Raw genomic sequence first — 27,492 nt, forward strand, 5'->3', positions numbered from 1 at the left:
AGATGTAAAAGTATCATTGTAAGTATGCTTTTGAATACTTTAAAAACCCAAATTAAACTAACTACTACTAGAAACAATGAAAGTTTATGTTCACTTATGCATATTTAATGTAACTTTTCTAAATATAAAAAATCAGAAAATATGAAAAGATTTCTGATACAATAGCAAAACAAGTAATATACCTTGAAATAAACTTAATATGCAGGATCTATATAAAGAAAGCTTTATACTTCTACTGACAGAAGACTTAAAGATATGGAAACAGGAAATTCCCTGGTGGTTCAGTTGTTAGGACTCTGTGCTTCCACTGCAGGGGGCACGGGTTCAATCCCTGGTCTGGGAAATAAGAACCTGCAAGCCGCGTAGTGTGGCCAAAAAAAAAAAAGAGGAAATGGAAACAACATGTATTATTTTCAGATGTAAAGATTCAATATTGGACAGATATAACTAAAATATAATATAATGTACATTTGTAGAGTAAGGCAATTATAATAAAAATGTCAATTTTTGAAACTTAGGCTGATTATAAAATTCATATGGAAATTTATATATGTGGATCAAAAATAAAACTTCTGGAAGAAAACATGGATTATTTTATTTTTAAAGCCTTTCTAATAATGGAGTTAAATCCTGAAGACTTAGAGGAAATGAATGAAAAACTGACTAACATAAAAATGTAGAAAGAAACTATAATAGAGAAATACTACAAACAAAGATAAAAATGAACTGGGACAATATTTATAATATGTTTGCTTGGTAAGGAGCTGTGTTCTATCATATATGAAGAGAGTGCTTAAGGAAAATACCAAAGCCCAATAGAAAAATGGGTACTAGGAATAGACAATTCATACACACGCAAAACACTATAAGCAGTAAATAGAAGAAAAGATGCTGTGTCTCACCCACTAATAAAAGAATGGAACAATGAAACAATGAGGCAACATTTTTTTTTTATTAGACTGGCAAATATTTGAAAGAATAATACACAGTGTTGGCAGGAGTGCGTATCAGCAGGAACTCTCATGCCCTGTTGGTGGAGAGTACAATATTTTGTATGGCAATTTGTCAGTATTTTCTCATTTTAAAATATGTGTATTGTTGATTCATTTATTCCATAATAGTAATTTATCCCATAAATAAATGTGTTGACATGTACATAAGATACATAAATAAGGCTGTTTTTCATAGCGGTGTTTGTAATAGGAAAAACAAAACTAACAACAAGACAAAACAAAACTGGAAAGCACTTAAGTTTTCAGAAGTAGTCAGAGGACTGGCTAAATACATTATAGTACATCTCTAAAGTAGAGTACTTTTTTCCGTTATTCAACAGAATGAGTTAGATTGGTTTGAATTGATAGGTAAAGCTCTTTGAAACAAACTAAGAGTAAAAGCAAGCAATAGCATAGCTTCTGGGCCAAGTTTCCATTTGTGGTTTTAAAAAATTATAAACTGGCAACTTCCCTGGTGGCGCAGTGGTTAAGAATCCACCTGCTGATGCAGGGGACACAGGTTCGAACCCTGGTCCAGGAAGATTCCCACATGCCACGGAGCAACTAAGCCTGTGTGCCACGGCTACTGAGCCTGCGCTCTAGAACCCGGGAGCCACAACTACTGAGCCCACGTGCCACAACTACTGAAGCCTGTGCACCTGGAGCCCATGCTCCACAACAAGAGAAGCTACCACAATGAGAAGCCCACGCACCGCAACTAAGAGTAGCCCCCGCTCGACACAACTAGAGAAAGTCCACGCACACAGCAACGAAGACCCAACACAACCAAAAATAAATAAAATCGATTCTTTAAAAACAAAAATTATAAACTGGAATTTGTACATGTGAATGTCTATAAAGATGCACAGAAAATTGGTGGTGGTGATCTCTGGGGTTTTGAAGTGTGGCATAGAATTCGGGCTGTTTTCCTTGCATATTCTCTTTTGAACAGTTTGAATTTTGTTTATCATGGGCATGTGCAATTTTCAGAATAAAATCATTTTTTTTTGTTTTCTGTGTATTAATTATATTTTTCTTGGATTTTTCCAGATTTCTCTTGCACTTTGTTTTGTTTTGATGTTTGGAAACTCAATGTTATTAACTTCTTATTATGCTTCCTCTTTGGTAATTATTTGGGTAAGTGTTCCTTAAGTAAATGTCTGTTTTTGAAACTAATGGTTTACCAGTTTCTTTATCACTGGCTTGAGATTCGTGAGGGATTTTCTACAAGAACTGTTTCAAGTGTCTTACTGAATACATCTGTATGTGATAATGTATTTAAGTTCTCATTTCCAAAGGAACCCAACAAAAGTTAATACTGGAAAACATAGTGCTTTGCTTCACAGTCCTAATCTGTCCTTTCCTCATCTTTTCTGTCACCTAACTTTTGGTCCTAGGGTTCATTTTAGAATGGTTTCTATGCTTTCCTCTTTTTCTTGTTTCCTCCTCTCTTTTCAGAGTTCATCCTATTCCTGCTCCACTTTCTGACCCCCTTTCCTCCCTCTGGCATCTCAAGCAGTCTCTCCTTGTTCCACTGTGATCAGAGGCTTAAGGCCTTGTATTTTTGGGTTTTTCCCCTCATGTCTATTTGTATGAATTATTCAGATAGTTTAAATCAGATGATGATTCAGTTATATTTTACTAGATCACTACCAAGAACAGATTTAGATTATAGGGAGACTGTCTTATAGAATTAGAGCAAAAGGTAAAAGGTTATCTAACTCTTTCTGCCACTTTTGGCAGGATGACTTTCTAAATATAAGTCTCTCTAAATTTAAGGACTTCCAGAGGTGGTTACTCCTTTTTTTTTTTTTGCCAGTGGGTTTCTCCATTACAATGTTTTGCAAACCTAAGAGGAAAGAAATTATTCCTTATATTTAACATGCATGTGCTTTAGTATTAGGCTGGTTTTTTGAAGATGAAAGCACACTGCACTGTCTTAACTGAAATGTATTCTACTTCTTGAATAATCATTTAAGTAACTCAGATCATTTTGTCTTTCTTGATTTCTAGAACCCATTAACAGATTTGGAATCTGCTCTTTCTTTGTCTGATTTTACAAGTAATATTTATTTAAGATCCCATTTCCCAGGAGTATGCCTCTTCCCAGTCTGGGCCACCACCCTTTTCAGGTTGTGTGACTTGAGTATACTTAGGCACAGAAATTAGCAGTTAGCATGTGGTGATGCTGTGTTTTCAACAATGACAGAAAAAAAACCAAACAAAAACCCAGTAACTGAGTTGCTGTGCTGTGAGATTAGTGATAGTCCTTAACAGTCATGAATTTTGTTTGTAATTAGGAAATGTGTCAATGGACTCAGTTCTATATTTAAATGTGTACATGGGGAAGCCCTGCTATTACTCAGAGTAAAGTACATGACTCTTGTTACTTGTGTACAGTACACAAGTACATTGAATGGAAGATTTCCTATCAGTAAATCTAATCTTAAGTACATTTTGCAGGAAATTTCTCTTCAGTTCTATTGAGCACCTACAGTGTGTCAGGTTTCCTACTAGGTGCTTGACACTGAGGTGTGTCTTAGGTATGGATTAAGCATTATGCATATTTCACGTATTTTGGTGGATAAAAATAAATGATGGCAACAGGTACAGAATATAGCATGTTTTTTCATATTTAACTATAAAAACACATTTGCCTGTTTTTATTTCTAGTTATCACTTTGAAACCTTAATCATAACACATTTTGTGTTCTCAGATATTCAGAAACTTCTGAAAAGATTTAATTTGGGTTCATGTATTTATGTTTTGACCTCTAAGCATATTTTTGCCAGGTCTGAAGTAGATTTAGATCTGTATAGGTACTATACTTTGGGAGTCTATTATGTACCTGGAAAGAAATAAGATTTGATAGGGGAGAAGTATTTAGTTGATCTGTTAAAAACTCATTTGTAGTTTATTCAAGGAGTTAATAATATTTAACTTAAGGAAAATCTTATAAGACACCTGTCTAAAATTCTGAAATTATTATATACTTCTTGGTTCTTAGGTAAATCAAAACTAGTCATAGAAATCAATCATAGAAATTTACGTGTGGAGATTCTGTTTTCAGCTTTACAAAGTGACTAACTGATCTAAAATACTCTGGCTAAAACAGGGCTTCTTGAAATCAAATGAGCTTGTGGTGATTCTATGTGAAACACTGAAAGTGTGCTAAATTTAGATTCTTGAGAGTCTTATTATTTAGAAGTATTTTTTTGGTACCTGAATATGTGTCTATAAGTATTAACTGTATGCTATGTTATTTTCTGCATGCAGGGTTTACTGGCAATGAAACCATGTTTCCTGAAAGTAAATGTATCTGAACTTAGTTTATGGGTAAGAATCAATCTATTTGAATGTATATGTTTTTCCTTCTCTAAAATATGTCATTGGTTTTATGTTTTACTTTCAAGGAACTATCCTATATAATGCAGAGGATCTAACAGTTTTATAACATATTAGGGCTCAATTTTAATGTACCAAATTGCTCTTTTCGTGAAGCAAGTTAAGATTAATATTGGATAGGTAGTTAAAGAATTTCAGTTTTATGTATTACTCTTGTTTTTTCTGCGGAGCAGTGCATATGTAAGAAACTGTTAGTAGAAGGGGAATTTAACTGCAATTGCTGTATAAATCTCCTATAAAATTTTGACAACAAGGTTGTGTATTTTTTTCTTTTTGATGATAGCCCCTTGATTTTGGAGTAACACTTTTAATTTAAGGTGCATTTTTTTTTGGCATTTTCTCTTGGATATAGAGATAATTACTTCACGTGTGATTAAAGCATTTATTTTTTTCTGCCTAGGCTATGTCTGTGCAATGGCTATATGATGCATCAGTTTCGTTTTGTTTTGCTATATTTTTCTTTTGTAGGTTATCCAAGGATGTTTTTGGTTATTTGGAACTGTCATACTCAAGTATTTGACATCTAAAATCTTTGGCATTGCAGATGATGTAAGTGTATTTTTGCTTAAACTTGGAAGACTTGAAATAAATCAAACAGGCTAAGAATGAATTACTAGAGTTGTTAAAGTGCCACTATTTAAGCCAAATTCTAAGGTGAAGTCTATTCACCTGTTATTTTATCTATTTACTATAATAGAGAGTAAATATGACTATGTCTATAGTCTGTTCTCCAAAATTAATTTCTTGACATAACTCTCATATTTTATTGGTCTTTCTATATCACAAAGATTTAAAAATTTTAAAGTAAGAAAGCTCTAGAGACTTAAGCTCAAATTTTAAGGCCTCTACAGTCATTTTTCTCTGGTTTCTTTATAATCCCCTTTTGTAACAGATAAAGATGCCACCTTCAGAGACTCTTAATGAATAGATCATATAACTTATTCTTTTTTTCTTCCAGTTTTCTAGTCAATACTTGTGAAAGGTTTGTAGGTAATTTAATCCAAGTTAGTCTTATTAAGAGACATTTTTATTATTGTTATTGGTTTTGCTTTTTTTTTGTATTTGGGTAGGAGAGAAAATAAAATGAGAAGAATTCTGCTTTATTAATGTAAAAGATTCACTCTATCTATAATTTTGTTTTGCCTATTTTATTTTGATGTTTTGGTAAGCACATTAATTAAATTAAAAGAGAGAGCAGGACACCAACCAACATGGAAAGAGTAAAGTAAGCCACATATTTTTTTCTGTAATTTATTTTAATTGACGGTCTTTCTTCCTTCTGTAATAGATTAAAGTTGTGGTTTTGAAACTGAGTTCTGTGAAGTTCTGGGACTTCAGGGACTCTTTGGTGGGGTCTATCTACTTCTCAGTCCCCCTGCCAGCCCCTCTTCACCCAGGATAGTCTTGCTTTAATCTCTTACATAATGGACATTTATACATGTTTTCATATGAACAAAGGAATTGTTTGCTTAAAAAAGATTGAAAACAATGGGCTATTAAAGGGGTGGTCTACAACCTGTGGAAGATATTTTAAAAGTTTAAAACTATATTCTAAAATGCATCTATTTATACATTCATTCAATGTACCTGCTATGAGCCTGGTAGTAGAATGCATCCTAGAGATACAGAACTGAATAAGACATGGTCTAGTGGGAGACAGGGGCAATTTCTAGCAACTGTAATACAGTGTAGTGAAAGCTCTGATACAAATAAGTACAGAGTGGGACTTCCCTGGTGGTCCAGTGGTTAAGACTCCATGCTTCCACTGCAGGGGGCACAGGTTCTACCCCTGGTCAGGAACTAAAGATCCTGCATGCCACGTGGCACGGCCAAAAATAAAATACAATAAAATTTTAAAAATTCAAAATGTATTTTTAAAAAATTCATTAAAAAAATAAGTATAGAGTGCTGCAGGAATACACAGGAAGCGTCAGAGAAGGCTCCTAGGTGTCAACTGTGAAGATGAGCACTAAGTGGTGATTGAGTCAGCCAGGATGCAGAGAATGAGCAGGAAGAAAAGGGAAAGAGCCCAAGTCCTGGATTTATGGAATCTGTCTACTCACTGGGGGAAGACAAGCCAGTTAAAGTATTAATTCAGGTTAAAGTGACTATTGTCATTTCTGTCACAACCTGATGTTGCACCAGGGCCAAAAAAAAAAAAAATGCTGTAAAAAGTTATTTCCAAATCAGAAATAAGTTAGTTGCAGCTTTAGTATTTCTAGAAATCTGTAACATTGATCAAGGACATCAGCTCATAAATTCTTAATTTTAACATTGGTCAAAGGAAGAGAATGGCAAAGCCACACAGCTCTTGAGAAGCATTTCCACCCACCCTTCTCTGTTAATTAGACACACACTTCCTGTCCTTTAGGAACCCAGCGAGGCATTTCTCGATCTATCCTGGATTTCCCATCCTTGCTCCTATCAACATTTTTCGTGGTAAAATCCAGGGAAGCTCAGTACTAAGTGCCCCAAGGTTTTTATTGGGGGCTGGTAACATAGCATCCTCTGCCTAGCACGTTATCAAAATTCCAAACTTCCAGAAAGAATGTAGGTGTTCAGTGTAAGCCACTATTATCATTTAGGGTGATGGAAGCCTTCTGGAATTCAAGTTTCCTGATGCCAGCTAAAGGTCAACCTTGCAAGCAGGTTTTTCAAAGGATCCCCTTCAGACCTACTATGTTAACTCTCATCTGAACAGCAAGTTTGTCTCATCTTTTTCTTTCTGCCATGCCCACCTTGGATCTCCCATGAATATGCATACCACCTCCCAGTCAGTCATAGATTTGTAGAGAGCTTGAGCTCTCTTGGATCCCCCAGCGTCTGTGGACAGCTTTCCAGTGCACCAGAGATGTGAGAACTTGTCTCCCGTCATTGGTTGTCTCCTTTTCAGAATCTCTGTAAAATGTCTAGCTAGTCTGCCAGTCTACTGTTCACCAAACGAGTACTGTAACCCTAAGCTGGCAGAACTGTGAACTTCCACTTTTCATTTCCTCCTGAGTTTGCTGCTTTTACTGATGGTGCATAGATTTTTTGCTCTCTGCCCCCAGACAAGTCAGCTCCTTGCAGTAGCAAAGGTTCTGCATTTCATGGCCAACCCCCACCCCGCGTAGGACCATTTGGCTGACCAAGCTGGGGGAAGCAGAGGTGATGTAATGGTGGGTGGGAGCAGCCAAAGCAACAATGACACAGACTCCCACTATTTCCACCCAGAGCTTATCAGTTTTTCTGGGTTTTTTTGGCTGCTTTGGGTCTTCATTGCTGTGCATGGGCTTTCTCTAGTTAAGGCAAGCAGGGACTACTCTTCGTTGCAGTGTGCGGGCTTCTCATTGCGGTGGCTTCTCTTGTTGCAGAGCATGGGCTCTAGGCACGTGGACTTCAGTAGTTGAAGCACGCGGGCTCAGTAGTTGTGGCACGTGGGCCCTAGAGCATGCAGGCTTCAGTAGTTGTGGCACATGGGCTCAGTGGTTGTGGTTTGCAGGCTCTAGAGCGCAGGCTCAGTAGTTGTGGCGTTGCTCCACGACATGTGGGATCTTCCCAGACCAGGGCTCGAACCCGTGTCCCCTGCATTGGCAGGCGGATTCTTAACCACTGCGCCACCTCGGAAGTCCCTCATCATTTTTTTTTGTGAATGCATGCTTCTCCATTTGTTTTCCTTTTGATCAATTACTTGATCCTAATATGGTTTTTGACAGTTTTGTCCAATTTCATAGTTACTGAAAGAGGGGATTTACTAACTTCTTCCTCTGCCATATCTGGAAGTCCCCATATTCATTGATTTTTGAGTGTTGATCCAGCCTTGTATTTCTCAGATAACCTCACTTATTTACAATGTATTAGTTTTTCTAAATATTGCTGAATTTGGTTGGCTAATATTTTTAAGGACTTTTGCTGATATTTGTGGGGATATTAGTCTGTAGTTTTATTTTCTTGTAATGTTTTTGCCTGGTTTTAGTTTCAAGGTAATGCAGCCTTCCAGAATTATTGGGAAATGTTCAATCTCCTATTTTTAATGAGAATTTATATAGAATTGATATTATGTCTTCCTTAAAGGTTTGTTAGAATTCAACAGTGAAGCCCTCAGGATCTGGAGTTTTGTTCATGGGAGATTTTTCTACTACAATTCCACTTTCTGTAGGAATCTATTGGTGTTTTATGTCTTTAGAGGAAACTCGCCCATTTCATATATATCATCAAATTTTAAAAAATTATTGTAGAATTCAGTTAGTGAAAAATTCTTATTGAAATTTTTTGCATATATGTGAATTATCTTTTATGCTCTTTAATTTTCCTTATTTGGATTTGGAATCAATATTATATTAATCTATAAGGACCTGCTTTTTATTTTTTTGCTATTTTTTCTACTTTCTATTATATTAATATTTTCAAAGTACCACTTCTTTAAAGTCTTCCTTGGTTTTCTTGTATTTCTCTTTGTAATTGAATTCTGTCACCCTAATTTCTTTTCTTCTCATTTCTTTGGGATTGTTCTGTAGCATTTTCTGATGCTTGAGGGAAAGTGCTTGGCTCTTGTTCACCTCTCTTATTTTCTGATAAATGCATTTTAAATCTATAAATTTCCCTCTAAGTAGTACTTTTTTGTGTGTCTTACAAATTAACTATTTTGCAACTTTCTTTTTAACCTAAAAAGTTTTATGTTATTTAGTTTCTAGCTGAAAGGATTTTTAAAGCCATTCCTAGTTACCATTTTCCAATTTTGCTGTATTTATGATTAGAAAAAAATAATTTGCATTATATAATTTCATTGAGATTTATTGTGGCATAGGATGTGAAAATTAAAAAAATTTTTACTTGTGTTTGAGGGTAACATATAGTCTCTCTTTGTGAAGTTTGTATTCTCTGTGAGCTTATTAATATTATTCAGATTTTATGTTAACATTTATCTGCTTTTTCTACTTTAGAGGGAAATATTTAACATTTCCAATGAACACTGTCAACTTTTTCTTCCTACAGAGTTTTTCAGTTGTTCTTCTATACACTTTGAATCTATACTGTTAATTGCAAATACTATATGTTCATGATATGTATAACCTTGCTTTGCTGTTTGTTTTATCAGCATATAATGTCATTTTGTTTGTTGTCTTTTTTCATATATTTTTGTTTGAATTTAGTTTTGTGAGACAGTACAGTAGCTAACCCAGATTTCTTTGGTTCATTTTATCTGGTATATCTTGTTCTCTTCTTCTGTTTTCAGCCTTTCTGCATACTTTTAAGTTTGTCTTTTGTAGACAATATGATATTGAATTTTTCCCCTTAAATCCAACTTGAGCATCTGTCCTTTAGTTAGTGAATTTAACCTCTTTACATTTATGGCTGTTATCATTATATTAGGACTGACTTCTTTCATTTTATTTGAGATTTTCCAAACATTTTACTTTCTTTTTAGATTCTTTTCCTTTTCAGTGGATAGGTAGTTTGTGTATGCTATTTTAGACCTATGTACTCTGCCTATTGATTTCTTAATCTTATCAGAAGACGTTTCTTCCCCAGGAGACACAGCATTTGAGATTCTTCAGCATAACCCATCACCCTTTATAGTTCCTACTCACTCCCTGACCCCCTACTTCATTTAGGTGTCATTTAGGGTTTTAGTCATGATGTGTTTCAGTTATAATTTATCCCCTTTCCTATGGTTCTTGCTCTTCTTGCTCTTTTAGACAATAATGAATTGAAAGTTTGGCAAATGTTTTCTCATTTGTTAAATGAAAACAATTCCAGCTTCCTCACATGTCTTCTTATGGGAAGTAAGTTAGGTGATATAAGTGTGAGCACTTGGTGACATGTGAAGAATTACACAGTTGCTGATTGTGAGGCAAAAGGTGTGTTTTATTCCAAGGCCCGCCCATTTTCTACTTCTTTCAAAAAGTCTTTTCCAACCCCTTTTCAGAAATCTGAATTAACGTTTGCTTTGCTTTGCTCTGTCACATGTTGTCCCTTTGTGATTGACAGATGCCTGTGTGTGTTACCAAGCCTACCGGCTACTGTGTAGTGTATTTCACCAGGTTTAACACCTTGAGCAGGGAAAACTCAAGGATAAAAGCCTTTGGAATGTTGATGATGGAGCATGGATGGCAGGGTGTTGTTGGAGCTATCACTTGTCAGCAGTAGAAGGGAGACTGTGAAATTGGAGGGTCCAGAAGTAGCCAGGTGTGGGAACAGCGAGCTCTGTCATGCAGTGGAAACTATTTTTAGGTACTATTAAGATTAAAATGCATTACTACAATATATGGCATAATCTAATGGTACCTCCCTTTATTCCTTACTAGGCTCATATTGGCAACTTATTAACATCAAAATTCTTCAGTTACAAGGATTTTGACACTTTATTGTATACCTGTGCAGCGGAGTTTGATTTTATGGAGAAGGAGGTAAGATGTGATTTCTCCTTTCTTTCCTTAGGTATTGGTCCATTCATTTTTCATAAAGGGTGCTCCTGTTATTCAGATTCTTACCTCTGTGCTCTTATCTCAGTTTGAAGGAAAAGGAAAACCTGGCAGCTTAAAGGAAGGTATTCCTGTTTACATTAGTACAGCTTCCTGAAATATATGGTCTTTTCTTATTTTGATAATTTAGAAACATGCATTCAGTCTAGCAATAGTTTTTAGGATGAGTAAACACAGAGGCATTTCAAGTTGCCTCTTTTTAAGGAGAGCATTAGTTCAGTGAAGCTCTCATGCTTTTAAGTTTCCACTCACTTTGTCGTTGTTCACTTGAATGATCTCATTGCTTTGAAATATCATTGAGTATAAGATTTTCATTCCAACATTTTTGTTTCTAAAACTGTATTCAGGTGTTTAGAAGGAAACCAGAGAGTAGTTTAGTGGATATTGAGACAGAAGTCTGTGATATTACTTGATGTTCTTGAACAAGTGACTCTCATTCTTTGAGTTGTAGCTTACTGGTTTCTGGTAGTATGCTACAGATAGATATTGTGAGGATGAAAGGAGATACATAGGAAGGTACTTTGATGTTTTAAGATATTTTATATTAAATACCGTTTTGCAATACTTTATGAACTAGTTTGGTTCAACAGACATGTTGTATATATGTGTCTTTTTTTCACACCACCCATGTAGCCCCGATTTATGATGATATTTTATTATCTGTCAGACATTCTTCTTCAAAGCTGTGTGTGTGTATATATATGGAAATGGCCAACAGTCCTCTGTTGACACATTCATTTTCCCCGATCCCCACTGGGTCAGCCCATGTCCTAAATTACAGACCAGTGGAGGAGAGTGCACCACACAGCAGACTCTTACCAACCAGACATTCTGAGTTGAGCGTGTCCTGCAGATGTACTGTTTACTCCAGTGACCTATCAGTCTTCATTTCCTGTGTTCTGGCAAATGGTTTTGACACATAATGGCTGATAAAAAGTGTACAAATGATAGTGTTGAACCTGCTGAAAGAAACTAAGGAAAAGTATCTTGCAAGGCTTTAAAATGCATGCTTATAACAGATCAAGACTCTTTCAAGGAGGTGGTAAAGGAAGTAGAGTATAGACATCAACAGAGAAATTAGGACTCAGTGGAAATCCTTTAACATTATTGAGGATATACATGCCATTACAGCCTGAGAGTATGAACCATCAGTTATGGGATAGAAGAAATTGTTTATTGAGGCATAAGATGCCTTCAGTCAATTTGAAGAAAATGGCAAAGCTGTGTCCAGCCTGCCATTCCTCATCTCCATAGGTATCTTCACAGGGACGATGATGTAGAGACAGAGCATGGTGCCAGTTCAGAGAGGGCATCTCTTGTATGGTACGTCCATATAGTGGGGAAGAGGGAACAATTTAACATGGTATCATACCGATATGGAAAGACACTTACATTGACCTATAATTAGCACACATAGAATAAAGTGAAAGAGACCAGAATTTTAACAGTGTTTTTTTTGGTGGAGAGCTAATCAGTGATTAACTTTTTTTGTAATTTGCATCTTCTAAATTTTCTATAATAATCATATTTTAATTGTATTGTGCTACTAAAAAAAATGTTAAAACAGTGAGGGGGATCTTTGCTTTTTAGATATGAAAATGGAAAGCAATAGTATTTAAAGTACAAGGATACCAAAACAGGAACATTATGACCAAAAACAGACAATGCTGGATAGACCCATGTGTATTTACTTAGCTATGTTTATGTGTATGTACTTAGTATGAAGTGAAGAGAGCACCACATAATATATCAATAAATGGATAAAAGATGCATTGTTTCATTAATATTATTTGAAAAATTGAATTGGGGTGGGGAGTCAGGTTAAAGCCTTGTATCATATTATATATACCAAACTTCATTTCAGTTAATGTGTTAAATATAAATGAAGCCTGAAAAATTAATTTGAGAAAAATTTCAATGAATATTGACTTCATTATTAATGAGCATAATACAAGTGCAAAACATATATGAGAATGATTAATAGATTTGTCTGCATGTAACTTAAACATCTGTACATTAAATATTATAAAAATTAAAAAGAAAATGACTAACAGGGATGATTCTTGCCATAAATATAATAAATGAAACTAGAGATTAATATAGTTAGTATAGGAGCTTGTTCAAATGAATAAAAAAAGTTACCAAGGCCTCTCACCCTTTCCCAACACCAAAACCACATCCCCCTCCCCCCTCCCCCCACCACATGTGCAGAAATGGGCAAAGGATGTGAACATACAATCCATCAGGGAGGAAATGCTGATAACTGATTAAAATGTGAAATTCATTGTCTCCTTTATTTTTTCTCCATTTTCTAGTTTTCATAATGAGCATATGTAACTTTTATGCTTAGAATAAAATCAACAATTACAAGAAATATTAAAATAAAACTTAGAACTTACAGTTCTAATAGAACACACACACACGTGCGTACATCTCTCACTGTGTGGTTTGTTTCATTTGCATTTGTTCTGTGCATACCCTCTCTCTGGTGTATCTTTTGGCATTGAGGAAGTTTTATAATTTTGTTTCCTTTATATTAATACTTGTATATATTAACCTTAGTCCCTTCTGTTGGTTTCCTCCTGAGAGTTACCCTGAACTTAGCTAATCGTTTCTTGCCCCATGCCTATTCCTACCCATTTCTAACTTATTGTAATACTATAATCAGGGAGATTATTTTACTTCTTATATACTCTCCCCCTCTTACCCCATTTTTAAGAGTCCCATTGTATCTTCATTGTCAGCATGTATAACCTCTCATACTCTTCTGTCACCTTTATATCCCCGTTATTGTCGTAGTTCTGTAGGTCATTGTTTTTATTGTACACTATGAGTTGTAGGATAGAAGAACACATTTCTTGGCTGTATGAAGATTACTCTCCAGTGGATTCCTCAGGAAGGGCTCATGGGAGCAGTAATCCCTGAATTTTTACATGCTCAAAATATTTTATCAGTGGCTTTTATGTGTGAAGGTCAGTTTGGCTAGATACAAAATCTTTGGCTCACCTATCTTTCCTTGAGAAGCCTAAATAAATTACTACCTTCTGGTCTAAAGTGTTGCTATGAAAATCTGATGCTAATATGATTTTCTTTTTAAAAGAAATATTTAAAAAACACCTTTTAAATAAACTTTTGGAATATAATGTTAAAATTGTTTGAACTCCTTATTAAATTTTGTTAAATACTTTTAACACAATTTTGACATACTGCCTTTTTAAGCTAAACATCTGTATCTTACTACTTTTCTTATATTTATTGTTAACTGTTATTAGAAATGTCTAACTTTTAAAATAATAAAATAGTTTTAGGGGACTTCCTTGGTGGTCCAGTGGTTAAGACTCTGCACTTCTGCTTCAAGGGGCATGGGTTTGATCCCTGGTTGGGGAACTAAAATCCTGCATGCCATGCAGTGCAGCCAAAAAAGTAAATAAAATTTGAAAGTTTAAATCTATAAAAAAATAGTTTTAGTTATGATTTTTGTGTAGGTTAAAGCATAACATAAAAATTACAAAACAGAAACATATTTATGTATTTTAAAATAATAACATGCAAATGTTTATAAAGGTAAATAGTAAAATGAAAACATAAAAATTCTCTTTTTAATGGAATTCCTAACTCATGAAGAATGCATTTTGTATAATGAATTATGAAAATTACTTGTCTAATACAGAACAGTGAGAAAATTGGACTAAGGAGAGGGAAATCAGAAAATGCTACTTACTGTATACTTTGTAGAATTAAAATGTACCAGCATTTTTAATATGGTTGAGGCTAGATTTCTCTTTATAAACATATTGGGGAAAGCATACTTCATTTTCCTTAATGATGTAAGATTATTTTTCTGAAGGAAAGTGTTGGTAATAAGCAAATCAATTGCAATTTAGAAATTTCAAGCCCAGGATTGTTTAAGACTGTGATCTCAAGTTATCGAGAGGTGTATAGAATTACAATATGTGGGGCTTTTTTAGTAAAAAAAAATTTTCTGTAGTTTTTTATCTGTTACCAAAGAAAACGTTAAAATGTTTTTATTCCTCTTATAAACATTAGTCATTATTGTGTGAGTGTGTATCTGGAGATAATGGTTATGATTTTTATCCCAGGTAAAATGCACAGTAAAGCTCATGCCATTTAAAGGAGTTCTGCTGACCCTAGGTGAATAATAAGTTATGCTCTCTAGTTAGAAAAGTAATGTGCAAAAGTGAACAGTAGTCTTTCTAGTCATGTTTTACTCTTTGGGGACTGTATTTGTTAGTGTTTTCAACTCAACATTTTGCGGAAGTTTGTTTCTATGGAAATGCATCTTCATTTTTACAATGGGAGTCAGTGGGTAGATTGGACCCTAGATGGGTGAATGCTCATGTTTCTTTATTAACATGTTTTAAAATTCACTTGGATCATGATTTGAAATTTCATTTAAAATAATATTTTCTTCTAACGAAACATCTCTTTGAATTTCAGACTCCACTGAGGTATACAAAGACATTGTTGCTTCCAGTTGTTCTTGTTGTGTTTATTGCAATCATTAGAAAGGTAGGTCTATCACTTAAGAGCACTTTCTCATAATAGAACATTTTCTTATTTCTTCATAGTAGTTACATATACTAGGCTACATGTTAATCTAATACAATATTTTATTTAGATTTATTGAAACACATTCTGTATTTCCTTTCTAATAGCCTTTGATGAACATTTATATGTCTTAAAAACATTGTGCTAGTTGCCAGCATAAAGTAGACCTAGGGAAAGGATGCTCAAGTTTTGATAGTCATGTATTTTGAAAGATAGGATCAGAGGAAACATATTGACCCAGATACAATTGTTTTTGCTTATGTAAATTATTACTGACTCACTTTTAACTTTTATGTAATATTTCTTTAAAATATTTAATATATGCCTTCCTAAGTCATTTGTGCAGTATTCATTAACTTCTGGACAGAGTTTATTATTAATCAAAAGGAAAAAATAAAATATTAACAGTGTATTACTAAACTTGATAAAATAGACTCCCAACTTGACTTTGATAATGAAATTTTAAATCCAGATATAAATTAGGCCAGGGAAGTTCCAATCTTCAGTAAAGAGTGATGTAATAGTCCCTCTTTTTTGCTTTTAAGAGTTGGTGAACTCTGTAACTACAGGTGTTTTAAGAGAATGAATTGGGGTTAGTCTGTAATCAAAATGATAGACCCTAAAAGTTTTGTAGCTATTATTTTTGTTTTAGTACAGTGTCATATATTTGTAGAATATTCTGTACTATAATTATTATTTACATCATATGTTTATAATCTCCCAAAACATTTCATATACCTTATTTCAATTGGTTCTTCAACAGCATTGTGGGGTGTACAGATATTATTATTTCCATTTTGACAAATGCAAAATTGGAAGGTCTGAGAGGTTACTACCAGCCTCACATCATGTCTGTTAAAAAAGCAAGGGAAGAGTGAGAATCAGACTGTACCTTTACCCCATGCCTCATTGAGCGTTGTATAGTATTCAGCTTTGTAGTCTCACAGCCCTTTTTAAATCTTGTCAGTTTATGGTTAGTCAATTTCTGCTGTATGCCAGGCTCTGTGCTCTTTGCTTCCTTTGCTTTCTTTATGTGGGTGGGCAGCCAGTAGGTAATAAAAAAATACTAGATGTTGGCAATCCAGAATGTATTAAAAAGATAGCAACCTGGATGGCTAGAGATGATGAAAATGACTAGATTCGGGTCAAAGAAAGTGGGATGTTTGATGTAAAGAAGAAAGGCTTAAATGGAAAGAGGATAATTCTTTTCAAAGACTTAAAAGGCTACCACTTGGAAATAAGATTATACTCATTTTGGCTCCTTAAAATTATGGCCAATTTTAGGAGTTAGGGCTTTAGACCAGCATTGATCTGGACTGATTAGGAAAGTGTTATAGGTTTAATCAGCAGCTAGGTGGTTCTTCCAAGGGCTGAATTAAAACCTATCAGGCAATGTCACAGAGGACATCCACACTGGGGACAGGATTTCAGATTAGATGACCTCCCAGTGACTACTAAATGGGAAAGCACAGTGTTTAGTTAGTTGTGCTTATCAGTCTCTGAGCCAGTTCTCCAGTTATGTGTATGTAGAATTAAGGAGAGGCATTGCCAACAACTTGGGCATGGTGGAATTCACTTAAAGGTGAATCGGAAGCCAAAAGGTCAAGTTTCAAGACCCTTCTTAGTTGTTGTCCACCTTTAGGGAGATCATTTAATCCTTCTGAGCCTGTTGCTCTTTTTTTTTTTTTTGCGGTACGCGGGCCTCTCATTGTTGTGGCCTCTCCCGTTGCAGAGCCTGCCGGACGCGCAGGCTCAGCGGCCATGGCTCACGGGCCCAGCCGCTCCGCGGCATGTGGGATCTTCTCAGACCAGGGCACGAACCCGTGTCCCCTGCATCAGCAGGCAGACTCCCAAGCACTGCGCCACCAGGGAAGCCCTGTTGCTCATTTTTAAAATGAGTATAATAAAACTTATCTGAACAAGGTTGCATATAGATATGATGAAGTACTGTACAAATGTAAGATTTTGTTGTTGTAATTACTATTTTCTGAACTACTTCTTATCTCCATACTTCTGTATTTTTAAGTAAAAGTTTGAAAGTTTAGAAGATACGTTATTTGACATTTTCTTTTTCCCATTACAGCTATTATAAAATGTTTAAAAATCTATTTGCAGATTATCAGTGACATGTGGGGTGTCTTAACTAAACAACAAACACATATAAGGTAAATATGCCATTCATGATTTTGTTGCCTCCTCTGTTTATTATGTAGTTATTTACATTGTATTAATTTTAAGTTACATGTTGTACACTCAACATTTGTTAATTGGTGTTTCAATTGTTGCCATCCCCCTTCTCCGCTTTTCTCATTATTCCCTATTTGTGTAGAGCTCAGCATATCACTTGTTCATCCCTAAATCCCATCCAGTATGATCTGACTGTAGCCCTATACTAATCTATACTTGAAGGATACAGCTTTGTGCTTCAGTTTGGCAGGGGAAACAAATTACTCTGTTGATGGTTTTAGGACCAATGGACAGCTTTTTGAGAGAAGAGCAGGGAAATGTAAAAGTGGACCCATACCTCATTTTTACATAAAAGAAATCACAGATGGAGCAAAGATTTAAATATAGGGAAAATAATGAAACTCCCAAATAAACCAAGAGATTATTTTTATAATTTTACGATTAGAGAGGCCTTGTTAAGTATGACATAAAGCCTGTAAGCTAGAAAGAAAGATTGACACGGTTGACCAGATAAATTCTTTGGTTTTGAAAAATACTGTAAGCACTGTTCAAAGAAAAATACAACTTGGGGAAAATAGTTGCAAATTATAACAAGGGCCTAATGACCATCACACATAAAGAACTGCTATAAATTAATAAGAAAAATACTAAAAACCCATTTGAAAAATGAGTGAAAGACTCAAATGGGCAATTAAGAAAAAAAAAATTCCCATTTTCCCTTTTCCGCTACACTAATGTCCCACAGATTTCCTTTCTGCTCTTTGACCATGACAAGTAGTTTCCTGCCTCGGCAGTTTTGCAGTGGCTGTACCCTAAGTACGTAATTGTGCCTCCTGCTTTCTGCAGCCTGGCTTGGCGTGACACTCTCCTTTAATCCTTGCTTAAATGCCACCTCCTTCAAGAAGCCTTTCCTGATCATCATTTCTGAGTAGATCCCTTGTCTCCTTGCTTGTTATTCTCCACCATCACACCCTTTTTCTTTCTCTCTGCATTTGTCACCTTGTGTGCTTACATACCGATGTGTTGCCTGTATCTCCTGAAGGGGGATGGGGTCATTTCTGTTCAGTTCAGTGGTTTATATGCAGTGCCTGGCACATAGGAAAGAATAGTAGTTGAATGAGTAAAGACATATTCATGACTTATAGATACATGAAAAAGTGCTCCACCCCATGGTAAAAATAAAAGTGAAAGCCTTTTTACTTATCAAGTTCGTAAAAATTAATAATACCCAGTGCTTGCAAGCATGGGAGGAAGTGGGTGGTAGGGCAGTTAGGCAATACAAGCAAAACATACAGTGGGCCTGTCCTTTAACTGCAGTTTCACCAGTGCAAACGTGTCCCCTAGAAATGTTCATGGAAATGCAGAGGTAATGGTACAGAGATACCCACTGTGGTAGTGTATGTAATGTGGAAAATGAGAACAACCAAAATATCCACTAGTACGGGATTGGTTTACTTATGACCCAGTCATAAAGTGGAATTTCTTTATGGAAATATTTCATCACACATTCTTGAATTTAAAAATTACAAGACATATAAATGATTATACTTTTGTTTAAAATGTGAAGATTTTTAATGTGTATTTGTACATAGGAGGGGTATGGAAGGATAAAACTTATAACTGTTAGGAGCATGGGATTAGAGGATGGAACCAAGGAAGTTTTAATTCTAATTTCATTCTTTTGTGGGATTTTTTGGGGGAGTAGAGATTGTTGAATTTGTGTGTCTATATATTTTCTTTTATAACACACAGCCTTATCTATTGTTCTTTCACCTCCAACCAGTGATAAATTATTGCATGCACTCTTGAGACAATCCTTGTTCTCGTTTAGAAACAATTTACTCTAACTGTGCCCTTACTTCTACCTGATGCCTTTGAGGGCCAGAAAAAAGCTTCTGGTATGTAATGATAAAATTTCTCTTCAATTGAGATGAAATGTTTTTAAGAGCTCAGAAAGGGGCTACCGTTACAACTATAGTATGCACCTCTGGAAGAGAAAGGTGGAACTTTTCACAGAAACAAAACAGTCTTTTCAATAATAACTCAACTATAGAAGTAACTATAGAAAAGCACTGAGCTTCACGGGGCTCTCAATTCAGGTAGGATCAGAGCTTTTTGGAAAGGAGAATGGCACATTGACATTTCACTTGGCATAAGTACCAAAGTCATATGCCAATGTAAAAAGGGGAGAGGTAGGACGTACATTTTAATTCTCAAGGTGTGAGTATCAGTATCTCCTTTATTCAGTGAGCTAGGGGGTAAAGTAGGATAGAGATAGCATGATGAAGTAGAAAATATATTGACTCTGAAACCAGTCAATATATAGACCTGGCTTCGCCTCTTACTACCTCTGTGACCTGTTTTCCTTAGCTGTCAGTTAGGATAATAAATAGTTGTAAGATCAGAGTTAATGGAATGTAATGATCATATTAATGTTTTAGGTGCTTGGTAAATGATAACTGATAATTTTTACTTGGCATGAAAGAAGAATAAAGGAGGATCCATTTCACTTCCTTCATTTGCCCAGTAATTTTACTGTTTGCTAACACATCAATATATTTGAATGCAAGTCCTCAAATCACGTTGTGTGCTACCTAGATTAGGGGTTAATTGAATCATTTGCTCATTTATTCACACAAAAAAATTGATCTCTATGTGCTAGGCATTGTTTTCTAGGTCTTAGAAATATATCAGTGCTTAGGATAGAGAAGGTATATGTTATCAAGTCGCACATTTGTGTCTCTGATCCAGTCTTCTCCCTTGAACTCCAGATTTATACATATGATTCCCTGTTTGTCATTTCTACTTGGGTGTCTAATGAGAATCTCAAATTTTGTGAACACAATACTGAGCCTCAGCATGTGCTTTCCTGTCAGTACCCTTCTCCTGATCTCCCTCATCTCATTCTCCTCCTCGCTCTCTCTTCTCCCTAATCATGCCGTCTTTGTTGTTAGCCTATCAGGGAGCCTGCTACCGTGTGAGGCTTTGCCATGTCTCTTCTGTCTGCCTGAAGTGCTCTTCTTCCCTGAGGGATCCTCAGGCTCAAACTCTCAGCTCCTTCAGGCTTTGCTCAGATGTCACTCATATGCCATCCCAGTCCCCCAGCACTCCCTGCATCTTTTACCCTATTTCCTTTTTTTCCCCCACAGTATTTATTGCCATGTGATGTATGTTTATTTGCTTTTTGTTTGTCTCCTTCAACTTATATGTAAACTCTGTGAGGGCACGGATTTTTTTCCATCTTGTTTACTGCTCAGGGCTCAATGAAATTGAGTGGATGGATGGATTTATACCTGGTCCTCCTGAAGGGTTCATTTTAGTTAGGAGAGATATATGATAATCAAATAAACCAATAAGTGAAAACTGTGTTTTCTGTGAGAAGATAAAACAGGGAAATGGAGTGGTAGTGATCAAGGTAAGGGACACTGAATATGGGAGTCAAAGGTGGCTCTCTGATGTTTTAAGGCATAAAATTAGTCTAGTATGACTGGAGCACAGTGATCAAGAGGGAACCTGGTAGAAGATGAGTTTCCAGGATGGGAGGTGGGGAACCAGATTAGGAGGACTATGTGTAGCATGGTAAGGATTTGAGAGTTTACTTTAATTACAAAAAACCCCATAGCCAATTGGAAACTTTTAAGTAAGGGAGTGGCATGTCTGGATTCCCATTTTCAAAACGTTTCTCTCACTGCTGTGATGAGACTCAACATGGGGTCGGGGTGCAGGGAAGAGGACCAGAGTGAGATGTGGGGAGGACATATGGGCCTATAAAGATGCATCCTTTCTTAGGAAATTAAAACTGTCAAGCAAAGGTAAAGCTGGCATTATGTGGCTATTTTTATATTCGAGAGCTGCTGCTGAAAAAAAAATCTTGTGTGTGGCTTCCTAAATTGTCTCTAAAGCAGCTAGAATTTATGGCGGAGCTGAGGGACTGCTGGGGACAGGAAGTAGGGGTATGGGACTGTGAGGGCTGCAGAGTTTCTTTTCACTCCCTGCTTTGCCGGGTTATATTACCAGTGAGGTATCTGATACACAGCCAGCGAGGCTTGTTGGCCTAATAAATATCCATGTAGTCAGATATGTGGGATATGCAAAATAAACTGTTTTAAAAGACTGTAGCACCAGTTTTGGTTTATAAACTTTCATTTATTTTGATTTACCTGTATGTGTCCTGAGGGAATATTACAGAAGTTGTAAAACTCATATTTGTAAGATAAAAATGCGCAAGATTGAAGTAAGGGCTTCAGTAGTGATTCAATAATAGTATTTCTTTTTCCATTTCAGAAAACACCAATTTGATCATGGAGAGGTAAAGACTTAATATTACCAAAATTTGCCTTGTTTTAATGTTTGTATATATTCAGATTTTTCTTTCTAGTTCCATTTTCTAACGTTATTGGTAAGTCACTAATCATCTTCAAAATAGGCCTGTATGTGTTTTTATGAGAATACTACAAACATGACCATTCATTTGTTAGAGCAATTAGGTAGGAAACACATTTGGATGGCTCTGATCATCCTCAAGATAATAGCAGTTCATTGCTGGAGACCATTTAGATACGTATGCACAGTGTCTTTCGCATGATTAGGGATCACTTTTCTCTCTGCTCACCTTGCCCTGAGGCCTCAGAGATGTGACTGGTTGCTGTTCCCATCTCCTGGTGATTCAGCCTTTTTTTTTTTAAATTGAGGTATAATTGACATATAATATTATATTAGTTTCAGATGTACAACATAATGACTTGAATTTGTATATATTGTGGAATGATCACCATGATAAGTCTAGTTAACATCCATTACCAATAGTTACTTAAATTTTTTTTCTTTTTTTTCTTGTGAAGAGGACTTTTAAGATCTACTGTCTCAGCAACAGCATGGTGACTATAGTTCATGATACTGTATTTCATATTTCCATCTGGTTCAGAAATGTGGGCTTTATTAACCCCAGGCTTGATTCTGAGCAGAATTATAGGACCACTTCCCTTAGGGACTCTATAGTTTTAGCCCTCTAATAAAAGGGACAAGTTTGAAAGTGAATTTTAAGACTTTCAGAAATCAAAATATTGATTATAATATTAACTATTATTAAATATTATTTCAGAAATCAAAATATTGTTACTAAGAAAAAGTACCCTTTTCTATATATTCACCAATTTAACAATATATTCTTAAACTTCACAAATAGTAGGAGTAAAAATATTTTCTCTTTCTTGCAGCTGGTTTATCATGCATTGCAACTGTTAGCATATACAGTCCTTGGTGTTTTAATTATGAGACTAAAACTCTTTTTGACGCCACACATGTGCGTTATGGCTTCCTTGATCTGCTCAAGACAGGTGAGATGATTGTTATGTTGGCATTATAGCTGCTATGATAATTTTACCCCAGCCTTTGTTATTGAGTGGCCCTAAAGTAATATTAAATTACCCAAAGTTCTTTAAATTGTTTATAATTAAAGTTCTTCATGGTTTTGTACTAATCTTTCCTAAGGGGTAAGGGCCAAAGCAGATCCCTTATCCTTTTAACTTCTAAAATAGTCCTTGGTGTACAACACTCATTCAGTGCAGGCTGAATTCATGAATGATAACTACAGATGTTGATAGAAAGCAGTGATCGCACAGGGGCCCACACTCAGAAGGACTCTGCACCTAGATTGATGCTCTGCTGTTGCTGTTTTGAACTTCTTAAAAAATGTCAGACAGGAACCCACATTTTTTTTTGTTTTTTGGCTGCACCACGTGGCATGTGGGACCTTAGTTCTTGACCAGGGATTGAACCCGTGTCCCCTGCAGTGGAAGCATGCAGTCTTAACCGCTGGACTGCCAGGAAAGTCCCAAGGAACTCACATTTTTATTTTGCACTGAGTCTGGCAAATTTTGTAGGTAGGCCTGGCCGTACCCAAATCTGGGAGTAGAGCAAGTTGACAGAAAAGTTTCTTAAATCATGTCCCACCTATATTAGGCTAATGGGAGAATTGTTTTGATCCCTCAGGTTATTTATTTATTTATTTATTTTGTGGTACGCGGGCCTCTCACTGTTGTGGCCTCTCCCGTTGCGGAGCACAGGCTCCGGACGCGCAGGCTCAGCGGCCATGGCTCACGGGCCCAGCCGCTCCGCGGCATGTGGGATCTTCCCGGACCGGGGCACGAACCCGTGTCCCCTGCATTGGCAGGCGGATTCTCAACCACTGCGCCACCAGGGAAGCCCCCCTCAGGTTATTGTTTCTGGAACTTTTCCTTAGAATTATTAGTCCTGTATCTGGGATTCTAGTAGAGACTGTATTCTTCTCTGGGAAGTTGGATGCAGGCTGGTTTGTAATAACAATTGTCAATGTATTCTTAATTTGGTTTCAGCTATTTGGATGGCTCTTTTGCAAAGTACATCCTGGTGCTGTTGTTTTTGCTGTGTTAGCAGCCATGTCAATACAAGGTTCAGCAAATCTGCAAACCCAGTGGAATATTGTAGGGGAGTTCAGCAATTTGCCACAAGAAGAACTTATAGAGTGGATTAAATATAGCACTAAACCAGGTAAAAAAAAGGTCATATTATTTAGCTATGGTTTTCCCTACAGTTTTATGTACAACTGCACAATCCTCAACCCAAGTTAATTCCAATCTTTCTAAGCAATCCTGCTTCTAGATTATCCAGAAAGAGAGAGATGTCAGTCTTGCTTATGTAGTTTGCAAAGGAAATGTTACATGTATTTTCTTAGTAATCTATTTTACATAAATTCTAATTTTTTTCAAAGTATATCCAGAGTTTTGCATGGCACAATTTAAAATAATTTATGTTATGCTTATTTTCCTAATTAATGTTTAACCTTAGCCCTTCACATTCCTTCTTGAAATGAACTCATGGAATGTGATATTTTATTCATGTATAGAAAGAGAGGTTTTTGTTGTAATCTGAGATTCAAGTGACTGAGTATTAAATCATCTTCCAGAATTCCTAGGTGCTATAAAACTTCCCTAGTCAATTTGTTACTTCTTTCCTAGAAGGAGGAAAATACATTAAAAACAAACAAAAGAAATGGAAATCCTCAATGATGAGACATATGATGAGGCTTTATCTTCCAAGGAAAATAGTTTATCCAGCCTTGGTTGCTGACTATTAGCTACCTGACTTCATTCTGGTTCTGTCATTGAATCTTTATCATGATTCGGGCCTCAGCTTTTTCACCTGGGAAGTAACTGAGTTGACCAGAAGGAGACCCCTTGTCATGCTCACCAGGTGTCTTCCTAAGACCTTCCTTCCTGCTTTGCAGATGCAGTGTTTGCAGGTGCCATGCCCACAATGGCAAGTGTTAAACTCTCAGCACTTCGGCCCATTGTGAATCATCCACATTATGAAGATGCAGGTTTGAGGTTAGTACACAAATATCACATTGTTGAAAACAAATTTTTCTTACAAATAGTGAGTGAGGGAACCAGCAAAATAATGAGAAGTGTTTCAAAAGGATATGGTGAGCTGGGGTTTATAGAGTTTGGGGACAAAGAATGCTGAGATAAGATGGCTAAGTTCAATACAAACTGTTAAGGCCCCATAGGACAATAAAACTACAGTCTTTGGGGTTATCTTCTCTCCAAGGCAGCAAAAATAAATCACCCCATGTCTGTTTTATACAGGTTACAGGGCTCCAAACACCCAGGTCCTTATTAGTTATCATCACCTTTAAGTTCCCCAGAAGATTGACTAGCCTATAGTTTTTATTAAGGTTTTCTTATAGGCTATTTTTCTTGAATTCTGAGGAGTCAGTTGAGATGGAATCCCATTCGAAGAGGGTTTTTTCTGATTTTCACCAATATAGCCTACTAGAATGATCTTGTTTTTTTGTGTTTTTTTACTAATTTTTCATAAGTTAGAGGGTTGTATTCTCTTTGTAAAGGAAATAGATTTAATTTTCATGCAATTTCTAGGTTGATCAGCTAGTCATTTCCTAAGTAATTGGTGAATCCTTAATATTTTGTGTAACAGCGAGACATACCTTTTATAAATAGCTTTTTCATTAAAAAATCAATTTTAGCAAACTAATTTCCAGAGCAATTGTGTTGAATAAGTTTAGTTTTTTGTATTTTGGTTTTTTTTAAATTAGGAATAAAATGGAGAGCCATTTAATGCTAATTGTTTGTTCTCAAAGTTAGGACTGTTGTACCTTTAACGTAGTCCTGTAGTTGTGTCTATGTAGCTCATACTCTTATTTGTGATAGAGTGATGGAGAATTTAAAACAAAACCAAACACTCAAACAAACCAAAAGACTAAGTTTGGAAATGAAGGGATTCATTAAACTGAACTTTTTCTCTCAGGACTCTTGTGCTACCTGTGCTTTTCTCGATTGACCTCCCCAATGCCCCTCAGCAGGAACTCCTGTGAAGAATGTTCCCTTGACCTGATTCTTCTGTAGAGTCTTTCTTCTAGTTCCATTCAGTGCTTTTGTCCAAATAGGTTGATTGCATTCTTTTGATCTTGAAAATCTTCTGCCTAATTATTTTTCTTTAGAGCCAGAACGAAAATAGTATATTCAATGTATAGTCGAAAAGCAGCTGAAGAAGTGAAGCGAGAATTGATAAAGTTACAAGTGAATTACTACGTTCTGGAAGAGTCCTGGTGTATAAGAAGATCCAAGTGAGTACTCAATACAGTATTTTATATTCAGAAGACATTAAAATTAATCCAGTCTCATGGCAAGTGCTTTACTTGTTGTATGTGTGAGATGTATATAATAGCAAAGTATAAGCAGAAAAAACTTTTTTGATAATTATTTGGAGTTTTTTCTTTTCTAGTCATGTTAAACATCTATTTATTTTATAATGATTTATTTACATGTGCACATTTCCTTAAAGGTATTGGCACTTGTTGATAATTTCCCAAATTTTTCATATTTACCTTTGATGTTTTTTTGAGAAACTTTTATTTAAAGTTGGATATATTTTCTTTCAAAAGACTTGTGCAGTCTGAAACCAAATAATGGAGAGTCTCATTATAATGAAGTCAGGCAGCTTTGTCCATACCACATCTCTGCACCATACCATATCCTGTGATAGATGGGACCCCCGCTCCCAGCATCAACTCAGAGTGAACTTCTTTCTTTCTGTTTTGCATCTTATTTGAGTGGGAAAATAATTAACCTTATGGTGAACCATATTCTCTTGGGTTTATAATTTTAAAAAGTATCTATTTCCACAGAGAAATTCACTAAGCAGAGTAGAGCAATAAGAGTAAGATTTTAAAAGCAAATGTGAATTCTAAAGTTGACTATTTAGAAATGTTACACTTGGGTGACTAGACAGCAGATGATAGCTTGCTATTAAAATACCAGAGCAGGGTTTCCCTGGTGGCGCAGTGGTTGAGAGTCCGCCTGCCGATGCAGGGGACACGGGTTCGTGCCCCGGTCCGGGAAGATCCCACATGCCGCGGAGCGGCTAGGCCCTTGAGCCATGGCCGCTGAGCCTGCATGTCCGGAGCCTGTGCTCTGCAAAGGGAGAGGCCACAACAGTGAGAGGCCCGTGTACCACAAAAAAATAAAAAATAAAATAAAATAAAATACCAGAGCATTCACCCCATGAGGAATACAGAAAGGAATAGTTTTATCAGAAATCAAGGATATTTTATGGAATACTATTATTTTTAAAATTCTCACTACTCTTTAAGTAAACAGAAATCTCCAGGAGATTGGTGTATCTGTGGCTTAATCATACTCATTTACCATGTATTTCAACAATACACAAGGGTGTTAAGATGAAATGATTAAATATTGACTTAGGAGTAAAAATAGTTCTGTGACACAGTACCTATCAAGCATTGCCCACAAGGAAACTCAAATAAATTTTTATTGTTGAATGATTTTCCATTGAATATGTCACAGGTTATTTGAAT

The 27,492-nt window shown here is 35.9% G+C and overlaps 1 protein-coding gene across 3 annotated transcripts in view; it reads left to right on the forward strand.

Moving 5' to 3' along the window:
• DPY19L1 (dpy-19 like C-mannosyltransferase 1) overlaps window positions 1-27,492 on the forward strand; it is a 96,332-nt gene that overhangs the window by 61,205 nt on the left and 7,635 nt on the right. For 2 of the 3 annotated variants that reach the window (XM_067042356.1, XM_059074029.2), the window contains exons 11-21: window positions 2,043-2,129; window positions 4,270-4,329; window positions 4,867-4,947; window positions 10,686-10,787; window positions 15,321-15,392; window positions 17,547-17,596; window positions 21,903-21,927; window positions 22,835-22,954; window positions 23,972-24,146; window positions 24,883-24,982; window positions 26,116-26,241. In XM_067042356.1, coding sequence (XP_066898457.1) covers window positions 2,043-2,129; window positions 4,270-4,329; window positions 4,867-4,947; window positions 10,686-10,787; window positions 15,321-15,392; window positions 17,547-17,596; window positions 21,903-21,927; window positions 22,835-22,954; window positions 23,972-24,146; window positions 24,883-24,982; window positions 26,116-26,241 — 998 coding nt within the window. The remainder of the gene's footprint in view (window positions 1-2,042; window positions 2,130-4,269; window positions 4,330-4,866; window positions 4,948-10,685; window positions 10,788-15,320; window positions 15,393-17,546; window positions 17,597-21,902; window positions 21,928-22,834; window positions 22,955-23,971; window positions 24,147-24,882; window positions 24,983-26,115; window positions 26,242-27,492) is intronic. The other variant, XM_067042357.1, reaches the window with a different exon arrangement.

This window comes from Kogia breviceps, chromosome 9 (genome assembly GCF_026419965.1).
Source record: "Kogia breviceps isolate mKogBre1 chromosome 9, mKogBre1 haplotype 1, whole genome shotgun sequence".
Lineage (NCBI taxonomy): Eukaryota > Metazoa > Chordata > Mammalia > Artiodactyla > Physeteridae > Kogia > Kogia breviceps.